We start from the raw sequence: 19381 nt of genomic DNA on the forward strand, positions 1-19381 counted from the left end.
TTTACTTTAATTTATTTTATTTGTTCTTATCTTATTAATTAGCAGGTGTTCCTTCACCGTTAGATGTTAACTTTAAAAAAAGGATGAAACTAAAAAACAACTTTGCATTAAAACGTAATTTAAAACGTAATCTGATTTAATACGTGAAACTGCGGTCTATAAATGTCGTTTTCAAATTTATTAGTAGGCACTGCAAAGGAGGTGCCATTGTGAGTATGCCTACAACCCCCACAAGTCCCATAGTCTTATTATTTTATGTCTCCGTGATTTCTTATAGTAACATACAAGTTTGACAAATTTGAATTTGTGAGTTGATTTTAATTAAAGCATATGAGCTCCAGCTATCTCTCCTCCCTCCCTCCCCAAAGAGAGAGGTTCTTTTCCCTGTAATATCTTTATGTTTTCTACTAATTTGCCGTTTCCATTTTAGTACTTGGTAACATTAATTTAGTAATAAGTGTCTGATCTCAGTTCCTGACAGAAAAAACGATTACAAAACTTGAAAAAATACCAAATGAAAATTTTAATGAAAAGTGTAGCCAAACGCTAGATGGCGTTAACTTTTTTTTTGACAACATTAGCACCAGTTTCCACTCTAATAAGTTACCTATACCATTTGGTTTGGATGTTATAATGGTTGTATATTTTGGTTGTCGTGTTGAATGCTCAATAATAATATTCATTTATTTAAACCCTCTATAAATACAAAATGGAATAAGAAAAGTAAGGACATAGAAATAGAAAAACATAAAATGTAAGATAAAAACAAATTTTAACCGGGGACACTCACACACACACTTCTTAACAAAATACAAACAAAACGAACATTATTATTCAGGGCATTTCACATAAAAGAGAGACGATTCAACGGAAATTCTGATACTGTGGAAAATAAAAAGATAAAAATAAAAGAAAACAATGTATGATTTGAAAGTAAAAGACAAGTAAACACCAAAAAGAAAAATCAAAAGCGAACATCTTTATCTTACTCACTTTTGGTCTTGATTCATTTTGCCTTTTGTTTTCCCGGAGGACTGTATTTGGGGTTGCGGATTTTTTCTCTCTTTTCATAATTTTGGCAAACGAATATGTCTTCGTTCCGTTATGTTGTTATTCCGTTAGCTATTGTAACGTCGCGCTTTTTGTCTTTTAATTAAATCATGTGGAAATTTGCATTTTCATTGTATCCGTGGACAGTGACGCTTTTTTCTACTTTTGTTAAACTTTCACAGACTATGGTTTTACTTTTTAACTCATGTAGCGTTGTCTTTTACTTTTATCATTAACAACCAAAGGTGAAGCCAGTTTTTGTATTTCCTTTAAAAAAGAAGAAAACAAAGGCAGAAGCCTCTCCTTCTTGTGCAAGAACCTTTTGTCACTTCAATATTTGACTTCAATATTTATTGTGCATATGTGGGCATATTCACCATAGGGACAGAGGTGGTTTTAGGGGATGGGTATAGAGGGCACTTGCCCTGGGCGCAGAAATTGTAGGGGCGCAAAATTTCAAATAAGTAATCTAACGGCTTCAATCATTTTGTAATTTTTAAAATTCTATCTTTATTAAACTTAAGTAGAGGACGTAGTTGCCAGTATGAGCAATTTTGATCCGAAATTTAAATTTTTTCCCATATCTCCATCACAATTCCTTTAATATAAAAGTAAGTACACCGAATTTAGTCAATTTAAAGTTTTTGTGGTATTTTGTGTTCAACTTCTGCGACTAAATAATTTTTTTTTTTAATCTGGCCTAAAAAAATTTTTGGAGGTGGCGGGGGGGGGGCGCTAAGAAAGATTTTGGCTTGGTTGCAAGAGAGGCCTGAACCGCAACAGCATAGGGACACTCTTTTATCTGCTTTGCACTGAAATGCTGTTAAATTTAGAAAAATACTAACTTGAATTCCTTCTCTCCTAGTTTTTTTTTAATATTATATACCCTTCCCATGTTTTATTACATCATGTATATAACGAAGACATGGATTTTTATTACTTTTTAGATTAGTAATTACAAAATTTAGCTTAAACACTAATTTTCTGGAAAATGAAAAAAAATATAACCCAGCCCCCTCCTCCCCCCGTGTGCAGTAAAAACCTTCACACGAGAAGTTGCCGACCTCAGAAGTCATGTAAAACAGTGCAACCGCCTTCAGAACAGTTTAGAAGCTTTGCGTGAACAATGCAACGCGGGGCGAAACTGTGTGGCCTACTTGGCCCTCCGATATTTACACCAGATGGCACACAGTGGCGGATCCAGGGGGCGAGGCCCCCCTCCTAGCGCAGTCTGAAGTAGTGTAATTTACTTGATTAACTCAAGTTTGCGTTAATTAAACTAGCTCCCAACGCAAGTTTATCGGATCAACCTATTTTGCCCCCCCCCCTCTAAATTTTTTTTATCGGATCAACCTATTTTTTGCCCCCTCTCTAAAAAACCTGGATCCGCCCCTGATGGCAGAAAACGGTTGACCCCTCGCTTTCACCTTTCGGTGTCTTAGCATGTATAGACTACACTTAATAATCAGACACTCCTTTTTAGGACTTTTCGACAGGAAATTTTTTCCAGGGGAAATGGCAAGCATTTCCAAGTTTTGTTTCTGGCAATATTTAAATGGAGCATTTCTATTTTTTTTTATTTTGACGTATTTTTTAAATATATTTTGCCTTTTCTCTCCCCTCTAGAGGGCGTCACACCTCCCCAGATTCTTGTGGGATGAAAATGGATAAAAACAAAATTTTTATGCGTTTTTTGAGGGCTTTTTGTTTTGAGTGTTTTTTCTACTTTGCATTAAAAAATAGTTAAATCCGCATTTTTATTGCGCAGTCTAGCAATCTGGAGGATCCGTAAGCTCAACTTTCCTTAGTTTCAGCCATTTTGCCCCCCTCCCACTTAACTATCACGTCTTAGGGCAAATGCTAATCCTTCAAATTTTTTGGCTTTGACCTCGATAAAATAAACATATTAATTCAATGTAACCTTATATGCTAGTTGGAGGACATATTATTTAATTTTTATTTTATTTTTCAAAAATTTATTAGACCCGTACTAAGTAGCAAAATGGTACAAACAATTGATTGCTCTATAAATTTTATGGGTTTATAAATGTCAGCTCTCAATATTATATGTTGCATTCTGGCCTTCTTTTTATATGCGCGTATGTTGAATGACATTTTTATGATTTTTACGATATCGACATTTTTGACATTTTTACGATGACTACTAACTATTTTTATTATTAACTATTATTAACTTAAACTAAATAAATTGATTATTAATTAGAAATTTTTACTTGCATTTGAAAAAACGATCGATCAGAGTATTTGCGTAATGTTTTTTGATGTTTTCCTGTGCCAGATTTGTATATTTTGGGTTAAAAAATTGGTTTTCTGAATAATTATCCTAGAGCAATTTGTAAATTGAATTTAAAAATGTCATCAGTTTTTTCCAATACACATAATTTTATGTTTTAAACTTAAACGTAGAAAAACAAATTTAAAGAAAGATTTGTACGAAAACGGGAGTTTCCTAGGGAAAACCTGATTGTAATTATGGATTTATCTTATGAAGCTACACTAGAAAACTTTTTCAAGCAAAGGCACAAAAATTCACTCGAAGATATCAAGATTTTACAAAAAAAAGAAAAAGATTAATCGAAACCAACTGGTGATGAAATAAATCTGATTGTAGATTCAAATCCTGCGTAAACAAAACAACATTGGAAGCACCAAAACTTCTCGAAGCAAAAAACTGTATATCCCAGTGTTGTTTGTAAGTCAAATTACGGATCATTTATTTTATCTGTAATTTTTTACTTTTGTTTTTTGGTTATTTTAATTTTTTCTCTTATTTATTTTTACGTCGTCTCAGTTGATGCGTTTACATCTGATGTGTTGAAAATGATCCTATTTTTAGACATCCCAGAAATTTAATTGTCACTACAATTTTGTTATTCAATTATTACTAAAATTCAAGTTTTAATTATAAAACTTACAATTTAATGAAAACTTCATTTAAATAATAAAATTTATTAGCAATAAATAGTTAATCATTATGACACAAGTATAATGCTTATACCATTTACATTCCCACCAGTTGAAATATACAGTAACCTTAATGAAGAAGTAGAAAATGTGAAATTAATTTGATATACGCAGGAACGGCTTCTGCAGAAGGGGCAAAGTTCATCAAAAACTCCTCTAAAACTTGTGAATTATTCTGATAATATAGTAACAATCTCAACAGTTCCAGGGTAGGAGCAGGACTAAAACCCCTCTCCTACGTGTATACCTGATCGTAGGACAAACGTGAGCGAGAAGATACTTAGTAATTAAGACTATATTTACTTCTCAGCTTTTCGATATTTTTTTCTACCGCCTTGCAGTCTTTCACTTTTTTCCATCAGTAAGTGCAATGTATCGTAGAGGGTCATCTTTTAGCATTTTGATTAGGCTAATACTGCTATTACTACTAACGATTCATCACAGCACCAAGCCACCTGAGGCCAATACAGCTACGCAGGGTCCTCAATTCCAATCTATTCAAAGCCTCCCTCTTTACACCCTCCCAGGAAGTTCCCAATTCTCTTAAATCTTTCTTTTCGACTATTAGGCTAATATTAGAATATTAGGGTAATATTGACGAATAATTGAATCCCTACGCTTCTGACGTATTTGCCACATGAAAACATATAAGTGCATATGTGGGAGCTTACGGTTAAACAAATTCTCAAGTAACATCTGAATTTCAAGTGTCAGGTAAGGTGGAAAACGCCTGGTCCTGTTGCAAGAAGAAGAAAATGAACAAAGAAGAAGAACATGAGTGCATATACCCTGAGGGAGGTACTCATGGTTTTTGACGTTGGCTTTTCATATTAGTCATCGGCAGCTCGAAAATCTGTACCACAGCCAGGGGTGGATCAATGCTCTATTCCGGAACTGAACTCTTGAACTTTCAGCATTTGGCAAAACTTTTCGTAGTTTCGGTAAAACCTTCGATATTCAGTAAAATATTTTATACTTTCGGCAAAAATTTTGAAACGGTGTCAAGACTTTCGGCATTGGGAAATTTTTTTCGAGAAATACATATTGGATTTCAGAGACGTGTGGCAATCATGAAGATTTTTACCTTTCAGCTCCTCCAGCAATTTTTTTAGTGCTCAGTCGTTTGGTAATAGTCAGGGATTGTTGTCAGCTCTAATTTCCGAGAAAATAAGGGAACATTAAGAGAAAGCGGTCGACAATAAGATGAAGTTAAGCTCCAGTCCAGACGATCTGGGTATGTGAAACTAGTAGGAACGGTTTCAGGACGCAAACTAAATTTTGTGGAAACATTTTCAATTTGCCTCGTGAGCCCGAAAGGAAGTGTTGTGCTTAGTGAATGACGCTTTGAGGAATAAATCTAAAGCCCTAATTATAGGAAAAATCGTGGAAAGAGCCTATTGTTTGGAAAAAGTAAACTGTTAAGTCCATTCTACATGCGTGTTTAAATTGACATGGAGGGATAACCGTTTTTGCTGAATCACAATTTGCTTCCTCTTTTAAAAACAATCGTGATTGCTACGAGCAATGTTGTTAGACACTGATATCTAACTAAGCATACATGATAACGGACTTATACCACAAAAAGGGGTTTTTGAAATTTAGGGAGTGAGCAAAATACTCTAGGGGGAAATTGCCGACCTCCCAATTGACGCGCCTGTGCTTTAACCCTCGACCTGAGCCAAACTTAAACTTTAGTCTCTTCTTAACTCTAAAAGAGATATCAGAGAATATGGGTAACTTACAAGAGTAAGAACTGGCGCTAGTGTCGACAAAAAGCAAACATCAAAGCGATCTAGCATTTGGTGACACTTGGTATTGTACAGTGAAATAATAAGTATAATTAATTAAATTTGTGTAGCTGGCGAAACCAGTGTAATAATAAGTGTCTGATCTCAGCTCCTGATGGAAAAAAATAATTACTTCGTTACGTTTTGGAGCGTTAAAACGCTTCAAAAAATGCGAAATGTCACCAAACACTAGATGGCGTTGATGTTTTTTTTTAACCCATACAAGCGCCAATTTCCACTCTTATAAGTTACCCTTACTCTTAGACATGTATCTCAAAAGAGTTCTTCACCTTGACCTAACCTTCCCCTTCACCTAACCTTCAAACTGCTTCCTTTTAAACTGTCATCTTACGAACAAGATGTTTCTCAAATTTATTTTACTAGTAATTGTTTTAGTTTATTTACTTTTTGTAATAGTAATTTAGTTTTAGTAATTTCTAGTCCATTTTTTTACTATTGATTTATATTGTAAGTACAAGTGCCATTCGTTAGGGTCTATTCTTGATTAAGAAAGCTTGGAGAAATAAAATTATTCTGATTCTAACAAGGAGAGTATGGAGGTTTTAATTTAATTTGCTTTTCAACATTTAAATAGGACAATATATCCATTCTTGGACAACTGAAAGGTGCTACTTCAGGAAAATCCTCTCTCTCTTGCTTGTTGTCCATAAATGTGGGGTGGTGCCTGAAGTGGCACTGAAAGGTGCCTCTTCAGGAAGATCCTCTCTCTCTCGCTTGTTGTCCATAAATGTGGGGCGGTGCCTGAAGTGATACTGAAAGGTGCCACTTCAGGAAGATCCTCTCTCTCTCGCTTGTTGTCCATAAATGTGGGGCAGTGCCTGAAGTGGCACTGAAAGGTGCCACTTCAGGAAGATCCTCTCTCTCTTGCTTGTTGTCCATAAATGTGGGGCGGCTCAACTCTACTATAAGTGCAATTTCTTCAATCTATATTTTTATTTATTTTAGTGTGCTGATATCGACGAATGTTCGAATCCCGACGCTTGTGGCGATTTTGCTACATGTGAAAACGAATCCGGTTCATATACATGTACATGCCCTAAGGGATTTACTGGAGATGGCTTTAAAGAATGCATTGACATTGATGAATGTGCTGAAAGTCCCTGCGGAAAAGGAGCTATGTGTCATAACAAACCTGGGTCTTTTGAATGCAAATGCCCCAAGGGCATGGAAGGAAATCCTAACAGTTTGTGTGTTGGTAAGAGTCTCATTTATCCGACCCCCCTTACAAAGGGTAGGTCAAAAGTTGGTACCTGTCTTGTTTTAGTTTTTACTTGAGATTAGTGGTCAGAATTATTTAAAGTTTTTCACTTCGGTATGATGACTTAGTGTATCAAATGAAATGTTTCAATATATTCAAATAAAGAATAAAATCGAGGATTTTTTGTGAAGTAGGTAAAAATAGACTAAAAGTAAAAATGAAAACGTTTATATATCCTATATACATATATATATATATATCCTATATACATATATATATATATATATATATATATATATATATATATATATATATATATATATATATATATATATATATATATATATATATATATATATATATATATATATATATATATATATATATATATATATATATATATATATATATATATATGTATACTATATATATATATACTAGTAGTAGTATATATATATACTACTACTACTAACAACTCACCGCAGCGCCAAGTTTTCTGAGGCCAACACGGATACGCACGCTCCTTCTCTATTCCAATCTAATCCAAGCCTCCCTCTTTACACCCTCTCAGGAAGTTCCCATTTCCTTTAAATCTTTCTTTATGACATCTCCCCACCCCAACCGCGGACGACCTGCTTTTCGTTTAGCCCTAGACGGTTGGTCAAAAAGGACAATATTCGGCAATAATGTAAAATTATATAAGATAATATAAAACTATATATGCTTTATGTAATATATGTAAAATGTTTTCTCCTTTGCTTTTATCCTATTTTTACATAATGCACAAAATATCGTTTTTTTTATATAATGCCAACAATTTTATATATTGAACAAAAACATTTTGCTTCGGTTTCAACTGGCTGAAAGCATTCCTTGTGTTTTTGGTTTCTTAATCATTTTACGATTTTTTCGTTTTTTTATCAAAATTTCAGTTATTTCAGTGCTAGATATATAAAATTAAGAATTTGATAGGGATTCTTTTTGCAGCCATTGTTTAACTGCTGCGAAAAAAATAATAGCATGACTTTAAGGAGGTCATAGGGTTTGACACCTTCTTTTCCACCCAGTAGGCACCGGAACAGTGTAAAAATTTCAAATGTCATTTATGTTCGTTAATTGCTCTCTAGATAAGGTCTTTTTTTCCTTTTCACATGGTTTTAAGTAAAGTTACATTTTGACTTTTTTCATTGTTTTTTTTTCTTCAATAGAAGAGGGAAGGGTGTCTTGGGTCTCCCCTAGGTTTGGAACTTTGTCATTTTTTGTATTTTCTATGAAAACGCTGTTTCCGTAGTTTTCGTGAATTGGCGCCACTGTGCATGTGTTTGTTCATGTTAACTTCTTATATGTTTTTCTTTTGTTTTTTGTTTGTTTTATGGAGAAATGATGTTTGTGGAGAAATGAATTTTTTTTAGCTCAGATCTTTGGAGCTTAATGGCCAACCATTTTATTTGTTTTGTTCTTTTTTTGTCACTAATAAATTTGTTCTCTTGAAAAACGGCTGTCCCCGATATATGTTACAGTCTTTTAGGAATTTGAACAAAAAGTTTTGGGAAAAAGAGGTAAAAAAACGAGGGGTGGGGGCAATAATTGTAAAAACAATTCTTTTGGTTGTTCAAAATATACTTTTTATCAAAACATAGTCATAGTGTTGCCATTTTGTCAGTGTTGCCATGTTGAATTTTGCAAAAAGTAGGCAAAACATAGGTAAGTTTAACAACACTTTTCGTTCGTGAATATTCAAATATTAACAGTCTGCTGATAATCAAAAGACAAGAAAGGAAAGGCCCATCCTCTTAAGCTGTGTTATTTCATATGTTTTTATCTTAGTTTTGATAGTTTTTCACTAACATTACCTTTTAAAAAAATTTGAGACCCGCTAGAAGCGAAAACTCCGTAACTGCTTTTGGAGTTCTTCTTATTAAAATTGAAGTCCAGATTTTCCCATGTTTTTTAGGACCTATATGGCTGGTCAGTTTTCACGTAACCAATTGAAAAAGATCAGGTTTCATTTTCACTGGTCTTGGTACTTCAAAGCAAGTCACCTGTTTCAGCTTCCTTTGATGATTTGACGATGCTAGCTTTTGTTTTTCAAAATACAATAAAAACGTTTTGCCTATTAAATTTCTCTCCAATTAATCAAATTACCAATTAAAAGTTTTATATACACAGAACCGAAAAGGAACCTCGCCAAGTATGGGGTGTGTCTAGCCAATTTATTTATTATAGTTATTTCCCGAGTTTTCAACTTAATGATCGGGAGAAGGGCCTGGGGCAAGTCGAAAACAACTAATCAAAGACATGCAAATATTTGTAAAATTAGTTTCTTTTGCTATAATTTGATTTTTAATAATGCTTGATACATAAATTTGCTGTATGAAACTCCTCCTCTATCCTAATCCTAATAAAGCCTCCCTCTTTACTCCCTCCTAAGAAGTTCTTGTTTCAAACCGAAAAAATATTAAAAAAGAGAAAAACTAGGATTATACAAGCCAGTAAAAATTGTGGAGTAAAATGAAAATATTTCAGTCAAGACCTTCGCTTGACCGTCATCAGTGCACGATTTAACATAAAAATTACTAATAAAAATCCAAGGATACTATAAAAAATTTCAAACCTTAAGACAAAACAAAACTAAAATTTGACGACCCTTTCCATGTAACGGTGAAAGGGTAACTGAATAAAAAAAATGTAGTACTGAATGGGAATTAAATTTCTTAATTTATACAGAAAATCTTTTCTTACGAAATCCTCCCACCCCATTCGGGGATGACCTGGTTTTCGCTTAGCCCTAGACAGTTGGCCGATAAGGACACTCTTTGGCAATTTGTCATCCTTCATCAGCAGAACTTCTTCTAGCCATCTCATCCTTTCTCTTATTATAGCCCTAGAAAGCAGAATTGACCCACATTTTTCGTATAGCTTACTGCTTGATATACGATCAGTCAGGGGGTACCCAATTAAATTCGTAGGCACTCTGGAATAAACTATGCATTACCTTTTTGTATCACTATATGTCTATGCTTTTCAACCTCTAAGCGTCTCATTGGACTTAGTTTTTCTACCTCTTTCGTTGTATCTATTCATTTTAACGTCTTTTTTTTGCATGGATTTTTGACTTCTCTAGCTTACTATACGCCAATTCTTGTTTTTATTCCTTTGTCTTCTTCATTCATGACCCCCTGTTAGAAGTGCTGACGTTTATGGTTTTTTATATTTGATGTTATGAAGTTTTATGTTTATGATTTTAAACCTCTAAGAGTCTGGTTGGACTTCGTTGTATCTATTCATTTTATTTTCTTTCTTTTGCATGGATTTTGACTTCTGTAGCTTACTATATGCTAATTCTAGGATTTTATTCTTCTTTTGTCTTCTTTATTTAGGACCCCCGGTTGAAGTGCTGACGCTCAGGCCGTACGTTCTAAACGTGAAATACCGCATGTCTAAGTTTTTTTTTGCTTATAAGTATGATTCTGTATTAAATTTTTGTTTTAATCAGTGCAGACATTACTACATTCAAAAAAAAGATAAACTTAAAAAAAACGTAAAATGAAAAAAATATATAAAATCATCGGAACTTTTACCATCCTAAAGAGTTACATTTGGATCTTTCATTTTGATGCTCGATATATAGTCGTTAAATTAAGAAAAATTTAACTTTTTGTATATTATAAAATTTTGATTTCATTAAAAATGGCTGTTAATTTCGTTTTGTAGCAGTTCACAATGCGGCCGGGGATTGTTTGTTCTTGGGGTAGTTTAAGTAACACTGTACTTGCTATAATCTTTTAAGTTTTTATAAGCAATTGCTTGTTGTTTTTCTTCATCTCTTCAAATAATTATATTATTTTGTAGATGTTAACGAATGTTTACAAAGTGTTTGCGGAACTAACGCAACATGCACTAACACGGAAGGAAGTTTCTCCTGCGCATGTCCAGAGGGTTATGCTGGTGATCCATTCAGGGGCTGTACTGGTAAGTTTTATTATTCTATTAGATTCAATATCTCCTTACTGTCAAATCCTATGGGGTAGTGCACATTGGTCTTTGCAGAAAAAAACGCCATCTACTGTTTCTTACTGAACTCCTAGAGCTTTTTTAATCTTACTCTGTACTGGAATCTTACTCTGTTTATGTTAAAACAACTAACCATAAGTGTAAATTGCCAAATTTGCGTTATCCTCAAATAGATATAAAAATTAAAATGACAGTCAATAGCTACATAAAATACTATCCTACTCTACACTCCTCTATTCTAATAGTTAGGCAAAATACTTTAACTACAAATGGGTGTGGCTTCTGGTCTAAGGAGATTCGACACCTTAAAGGGTAACTAAAGCCAGGGGTGGATCCAGGATAATTTTTTAGGGAGGAGGGGTGCAAAATAGGTTGATCCGAAAAAAAATTGGGGGGGGGGGCAAAATAGGTTGATCCGATAAATTTGCGTTAGGAGCAAGTTTAATTAACGCAAACTTGAGTTTAATTAAGTAAATTATACTACTTTAGACTACGCTAGGGGGGGGCGTGCCCCCTCGACCCCCTCTGGATCCGCCACTGACTAAAGCCGACTCCTACAATCCCAGAAATCTTAGAAAAACGATTTAACTTCTCCTGCTTTGAGCTAGAAATAGAAATATTCAGTTTTAATGAAATTCGTTTGCTAAGCTGTTTTCAAAGTGGGTGTGCCCTCCCTCCCTTTTGGGTGTCCTCCCTGGGAATCCTCCCTTTGGCAGCAGCTTAGCAACCGGTTTTTCAGCATTATATCTCAAGTTTGAAAATGTCAAATACGAACTCTAGGTGTGACAGCGACGATATATTTGACATATATTATTATACTTATTAAACATGTTTATGCCTAGGACCCATGTGACAAATAATATTGTAGATATAATATTGTAAAAAATAATTATAAGTTTGCAGTGCTCAGAAGTGGTAGATTTGAATGGTTGGTGGATGGGCACTTTGAGAAAGTTTACTTTAGGCTTTAGGAGGGTCATTAATTTACGAAGTGTAGGGACAGGAAAATATTTTTTTGGCCATTGTGAATATAAAAAATCAAAATCTAGGGGGACATTTTCAAAATCAAAATATATAAAAGAAAGTATTTTTCTATATCTAGATGTGCAATTGCTTAGGGGTGCAACTTGTTTGAATTTATTAAAACTCTTTTTTATAGCTTTTGTTTTGTATTTGTCCCAGAGTTAAATTATTTTTCCGTCACGAGTATGTGTCAACTGTTTGAGTAGTTTTACGTAAAGTTCTTTTGCAATTGACCACGCCTCGATTTAAATTCAGAGATAGCCTTCAGTACTTTGAATTAAAATTCGTGATTGAGCCTCTATTAAACATAAAATTGAACATATCTGAAATTAAACATAAAATCAAACAATTCTCTTAAACATATATAACATAGGATTTGTGCTAGCAATAAAATATACGGCACTGCTCGTTTGAATTTACTAATACATTTTTTTTTTGTTATTTTTTGGTTCTTTTTTCGTCGCTAGTAGCCTATATATCAATTTCTTGAATAATTTTAAGGCAAATATTTTTGGCAATTGATTTTGATTAATTTCGCAATTAACTTTTGCAAATGATTTGTTTTTTGCAATTGATTTTTTTTCCTTTTTTTCATTTTTTGGTTTTGATTGTTTAATTGATTTTTGCTATTGATTTTCGTTTGATTTTGTAATCGATTTATCTCATACAGCGGCTACCGTCAGAATTTGGTAAGAAATTTGCTATCGAGTTTCTATTTTGGAATTTCTGTTAAAGATTACTGAATTATGAAAAATAAATTGGAAGTTTGCTATCCGTGGGAGTTGAACCCATGTCCTCAGCAGCTACGGCGGTCCCCTGACAAATTTTTTGTAGCAAATTACTTTTTAAGTATAATTTGCCGGTGTTTGTTTGAATTTTTTAATACATTTTTTTTTGGCTCCAATTGTCCCAGAGTCAAATTCTTTTTCTGTCACGAGTATATACCAATTGTGTGAACTATTTTATGTGATTTTTATTTACAATTGACCACACCTCAACTTAAATGCTTCGACAGCCTTCAGAATTTTTAATAAAACTTTGTAATTGAGTCTCTATTTATGAATATCTGTCAATAATTACTAGATTATGAACCAAAAAAAGTTCTCTATAAAATATCTTGCCATCAGTGGGAGTCGAATCCAAGTCCTCAGTAAGATACGCCGTCCCGGCGACAAATTTTCTCTGGCAAATTTACACTTTTATTGTAATTTTGCCGTTGTTTGAATTTAGCAATATTTTTTTGTTGCTTTTTTAATATAATTTTCCCAGAGTTAAATTCTTTTCGAATGAAGGGAGGTAGAATTTTTATCGGGGCATTAAAATTATACTAAACTGAAATTGTGTTTTTTAGAATGGTTTTAATTTTAACGTCATAATATTCATTTTAGATTTCAATGAATGTGAAAGTCTATCCAAACCATGTGGCTCAAATGCCATATGCGAGAATCATTCTCCTGGATACAACTGTATATGCCCAGTCGGTTTTGAAGGGCTACCCAACCCGAAAGTTGCATGTGAACAGGTATGTGAACATTCTTGCATGACAATTAGGCAGTTAAGCGGCTAGAAATGGCAAAGTTATAAATCATGACCTAGCAAAGTAGTCAGAGTTGCCAAAAAAATCTAAGGGTTCTATAGGGTCAATAATTGATCTCGGACGCTATCGTTCTCTGAATGAGAGTGCAACCACTATATATTAAACAGTTCGTGGCAACGAACTGTAAGTAAGGAGTGACCCGGCTCAATAGTAACCGAAACTCTAAAAAACGGAATTCCATACCAATAGATATATCAGAACAATCAACTTATTATGCTGATTTCAAATATATAAGTTTCAGTATTATTTTGTCTTACCTATTAACCGATACGAGCCTGAGAAAATTTGCCTGATTTTTGACAAAAAGAGGAGGAGGTAACCCCCTCGTAATGTACGTAATAATTTATTACGCAATATTTATATACGTATATGGCGTATATACGTATACGTATATGGCGTAATATTTATATACGTAATAGTAATAACTATATACGTAATAATACGCAATAATTTCTTTTCATTTTAAGTTTTAATGTTGCTTTTTAATTTTTTATTGTTTTTTAAATAATTTTTTTAGTTAATTTTATGGATGAAATTGCCCTTGTAGTGGCATTGCTAATTAAATAATAATAACTATGTCTTAAAAAATAACAATTAATTAAAATTAAGTCGTCAAAGATTAAGCTTTTAGAAATTATTAATCAATCAAAAATTCTTTATATAAAACTGAAGATCCGTTTGGGCACTTAGACAATTAAAATTGAGGCAAACAATTAGAAATAGGTTAATTAACTAATCGGCAATTAAAATTAGGTAATTAATTAAAATAAAATTAAACTTCAAAAATTAAGTCTTCAAAAATTAAGTCATCAAAAATTAAACTTTTAAATAATAATTATTTAAGCTTATCTATATAAAACTTGAAGACTAGCTTTGGTGTAAAAAAAAAAAAAATCACCGAAATGAGCATAGGAAATGCAACCACTTTGGTTGCAAATGGTAGCAGTAAGAATGACAAGATGGCATTTCAGACAAGTACAGGAACAAGTTTCAGACAGTACGCAGTATTTGTATATCAAACATATCAATACTTTTCAAGAGAATCTATCCATTGACTGCATATCGATATTGTATTGAGCATTAAATAAATAAAAAAGTTTTTTTTAACTGAAAGTAAGGAGCGACATTAAAACTTAAAACGAACAGAAATCATTCCGTATATGAAAGGCGCGGTCCCCTGTTCAACGCCTCGCTACTTACGCTGAATTTTTTTATTGTTTTAAAAAATGAAGTTGTGAGACAGAGTCACACTTTAGCGTAAAAAGCGAGGCGTTGAGGAGGGGACAGTCCCTTAAATATACGCAATAATTTCTGTTCGTTTGAAGTTTTAATGTCGCTCCTTACTTTCAGTTAAAAAAACTTGTTTTTTTAATTTAATTTCTGAACGTTTTTGAATTAATGCAGCTTTGACCGTACATGTCGAAAGGCTCACCATACATGAATAATTAAAACGAAATTTGCATGTTAATTTTTCTTTTTTTGGTTAAATGCCTTTCTACGTAACTTGTGAATTAACTTACGTAACGAACTTCTCTATTCGTATATTTTTATTACGTATATTAGGAGATTCGCCCCCTAGTCAATACCTCGCTCTTTACGCTTAAGTTCAAATTCTGTTCCAATTCCTTAGAAATGACCCCTTAATTACAAAGGCCATTAATTAAAATAAATAGTTCTGATGAAAGTACAAAAAAAACTTTAGCGTAAAGAGTGAGGAAATACGAACCTACTCGTATACGTAATAATTTCTGTTCGTTTTAAGTTTTGATGTTGATCCTTACTTTCAGTTGACAAAATTGTATTTTTCATTTCATTTCTGATCGTTTTTTTTTCAATAATGCTGGGAAATCCGGTATCCCCTTCATAGCAATGTCCCTTCCCACATGAAACCTTCCTCCATGAAAAGATCCTCCCACGTAACCCATGATCCCCCCCCCTACTAGCAGAAAATATCCCCCTTGAAAACTTCTGTATACTTCCTAATAACCAACACTGTATGTAAACATTGGGCATAACTTGCAGACCTTTCCCCCGGGGACTGTGGGGGATTAAGTCATCCATAAAGACATAGATATTGTATTTTTTGACCATGCTGAACAAAATGGCTATCTCAAAGTTTTGGTCGGGTGACTTTGGGAAAAAATGAGCGTGGGAGGGGGCCTAGTTCCCCTCATTTTTTGGGTCACTTAAAAAGGGCACTAGAACTTTAAATTTCCGTTCGAATGAGCCCTCTTGCGATATTCTAGGAACATAGGGTCGATACGATTACCCCTGAAAAAAAAACGCATCCGTGATCTTTCTTCTAGCAAAAAAGACAAAATTTCACATTTTTGCAGATAGGAGCTTGAAACTTCTATAGTAGGGTTTTTGATACACTGAATCCGATGGTGTGATTTTCATTAAAGTTCTATGACTTTTAGGGGATGTTTCCCACTTTTTTTTCCAAAATAAGGCAATTTTTCTCGGGTTCGTAACTTTCGATGGGTAAGACTAAACTTGATGAAACTGATATGTTTGAAATCTGCTAAAAATCTGATTCTTTTGATGTATCTATTGGTATCAAAATTCCGTTTTTTATAGTTTCGGTTACTACTGAGCCGGGTCGCTCCTTACTTACAGTTCGTTACTACGAACTGTTTGATCAAGCAACACTATTTCTAGTTCGGATTAGTTGCTAAAGTATTTGTCAAGTATTATCGAGTTAAAAACGGTCTAATTTGTCAAAGGAGTTGGAGGTAAAAATTGTGCCGCTATAGTGGAAGAAGTGGAATAGTTCGAATAGAAGTGGAATGTGCCAAGGCGTTCGAGCTAGCAGAACGAACTTGACATACAGTCGACATAGTATCGATATTTTGCTCTTTAATGTTTGATTTGCGCCTTTTATGTCGACTTGAATAGCATATTAAGCACGTTTTTTTTTTGGGGGGGGGGGTAATTTCAAATATTATACTTTAAGGCTATTTAAAACTAAATTAATCTACTGCCCGCTTCTATTTCAGTAGTTAATTGATTCTAACGCTCCTTATCATTTGAGGGATCGCCGACTTTCGGGAATCATCTAAACTAGGTGGCGCGTGCCAAGCCTGGTTTAAGCTGGAATTGTGCTGGTTTACGGTGTAGGCTGGTTTACGGTGTAGGCTGGTTTACGATGAAAGCGTGCCAGGCTTGGTGGAATTGTGCCAAATGTTGTGGGGAAATTGCCATGCGAGGAGGATCTCTGTCAATCGTTGTGTAACTATCAGACACACTTTTTGCTACGAGATGTATACCAAGTGTTGGAAAACGGGTATTACCATTCTTGAACTGAATTCTTGGTATTACCATTATTACCATTCTTGAACACTAAAAAACGATTATATTTATAAAGAAAGGTTATCAATTCCCCTTTCATTTTGAATTTGCCGCTTAAATTTATAATTTATATGTCAACAAGGAATTACCGGACGTTTTTGAAAAAGACTATTAAATCTCGACATGATTTTAAGATTTTACAAATTGAACACCCACCGTGTCAACAGAAAATCGAATAAAACATTAAAATTTATTCTGTAAATTTTTTATTAAATCACAAACGGTTTAAAATAAATAAATAAACAAAAAGCACAAACCAATGAATTACTGCATGCCGGACAAAAACCCGAAAAAAAGAAAGAAAAACACTTCAAAAAACGAAAAAATATATTTAATATTTTCTTTTATTATCTTTTATTTCCTCGGACCCTAATATAACCCAAACCAAAAACAAATAAATATCTTCTCTCGCCTCCCTCTCCCACCCCTCCAACAAAAAAGATTGAGATGCGGCTTTAGGTTTCAAACGCTGTTGTAGATACTATGACACTAAGAACTAAATCCCCATTTTTTTTTGGGGGGGTGGGAGGGGGGGCTAGCTGTATTGAGTTCGATTAAATATTTAAGGAAGCACTGTCCAAGAAGCGATTATTAATCCTATACAAAAAAGGGACAAGGCTAAACGATTTTTCTGGAATTCTAGTTAGGATGTTCTAGTTAGATTTTCTGGAATTCTAGTTAAATGTAGCTCCTAACTATGACGTAACAAAGTTAGGAATTCTAGTTAGATTTTCTGGAATTCTAGTTAAATGTAGCTCCTAACTATGACGTAACAAAGTTAGGAATTCTAGTTAGATTTTCTAGAATTCTAGTTAAATGTAGCTCCTAACTATGACGTAACAAAGTTAGGAATTCTAGTTAGATTTTCTGGAATTCTAGTTAAATGTAGCTCCTAACTATGACGTAACAAAGCTGTGAATCTTAGGCATAAAACTTAAGATTTGTATTTCACAAAATATGTATACTAGATATTTAATATTATTAATAATTATTATGAATAATATTAATTATTAACATAAATATTATTTTAAACTAGAATATTTCACAAATGTTCTTATTTCACAAAGTATGAATCTAGGGGGGGGTTAAGGTGAAGCTAATTACATTTAGGAATGAAATAAGCAAGCCTTTTAGACCGTTTTAGAGCAGTTTCCAGAATTTTATTGAGTTTCCTTATGAGAGTGAAACCACTAAATATTTACAATATCTGATTATATAAAATATACTTTTAAGCCAATTTGAGCCAAAGTGGCATCAATATCAACTAAATCGTCTAGAACTTGTGCCAAACCTAAATACTATCATTTAAAATTGAACTTAATATAAGCTGCAATTAATAAGGTTTTATTGTGTACTTCTGCTGTTCTATGGTACAAACCACAGTATAAATAAATATACGAACAGTAGCGGAAAGTCCTATACTCTCCATTAAAGATTTTTGAAACACATCAATTTAGAGCTCTCTTTGCGCACGCGCAATGACAAATGTTTAGCACATTACATATACCACGAACTGACTGAATGCCCAGGAGAAACTGAACATACTGGGAACTTCCCAATCAGCGCGCTATGTCTGTCATTTTTGAACAAACTTTTTCTACTGTCCGTATGTATATTTATACTGTGGTACATACATGCTATGTGCAGTCTGTGTAAATTAATACGTATATGGCTAGCCCTAAAAATCCAGGGAAATTGACTGACGTAGGAAAAACTGACGCCATTTCGTATCTGATTGGTTATTGTTCTAACCCAGCGACTAAATTATAACGTTGTTGATTTTGAAAACGACGTTGTTAGTTATTGACATCCAAAGTGTTGTACAGGCAATGGAACCTTTTGGGGGATCAGTACCTTGAATTTGTATTTTGTTTTTGGAGTTCTTGAATTTGATTTTTGTTTTTATTGGAGAATATATCTGATCTTAGTCACATCTTCATTGTTTGTTTTGCTGTATTTTTTTAAGTATTATTGTTTATACCCCTCCTTTACAGATTCTTGGTGTAGTTTGAATGATCTGGCTTATTAAATTTCTTCATAGTTCGCCACTGGCTGACAAAATCCTCGTTTTTTCACCTTTTTTGATTTTGTTTTTGTTATTTTCTTTCCTCTCTGAGTTTCATTTGTCATTTAATTTCTAATTTTTAGGGTTATCCCAGTGCTTCTGCTATTCTCTATGAGATATACATTTATTAAAAAAGAAAACAAACGCTATTCGCCTTTCGCCTGCCAAGAAAGGCAATAAGCTTGAAAGGGCGAGCGAGGTTGTCACTCCCAGCTAATTAAAACAACATCCATACCGATCTACTCAACACACAAGAAACTCATCTGATGAAGGACACCAAGGATATTCCT

The 19381-nt window shown here is 33.6% G+C and overlaps 1 protein-coding gene across 1 annotated transcript in view; it reads left to right on the forward strand.

The window, feature by feature from the left end:
* dpy (fibrillin-like protein dumpy) overlaps positions 1 to 19381 on the forward strand; it is a 297194-nt gene that overhangs the window by 73091 nt on the left and 204722 nt on the right. Inside the window, exons 8-10 of the mRNA XM_089103158.1 lie at positions 6789 to 7038; positions 10894 to 11013; positions 13467 to 13600. Of these exons, the coding sequence (XP_088959284.1) occupies positions 6789 to 7038; positions 10894 to 11013; positions 13467 to 13600 (504 nt within the window). The remainder of the gene's footprint in view (positions 1 to 6788; positions 7039 to 10893; positions 11014 to 13466; positions 13601 to 19381) is intronic.

The sequence above is a fragment of the Artemia sp. Qi Xiang Cuo genome, chromosome 17 (assembly GCF_049724085.1).
Source record: "Artemia sp. Qi Xiang Cuo chromosome 17, ASM4972408v1, whole genome shotgun sequence".
Lineage (NCBI taxonomy): Eukaryota > Metazoa > Arthropoda > Branchiopoda > Anostraca > Artemiidae > Artemia > Artemia sp. Qi Xiang Cuo.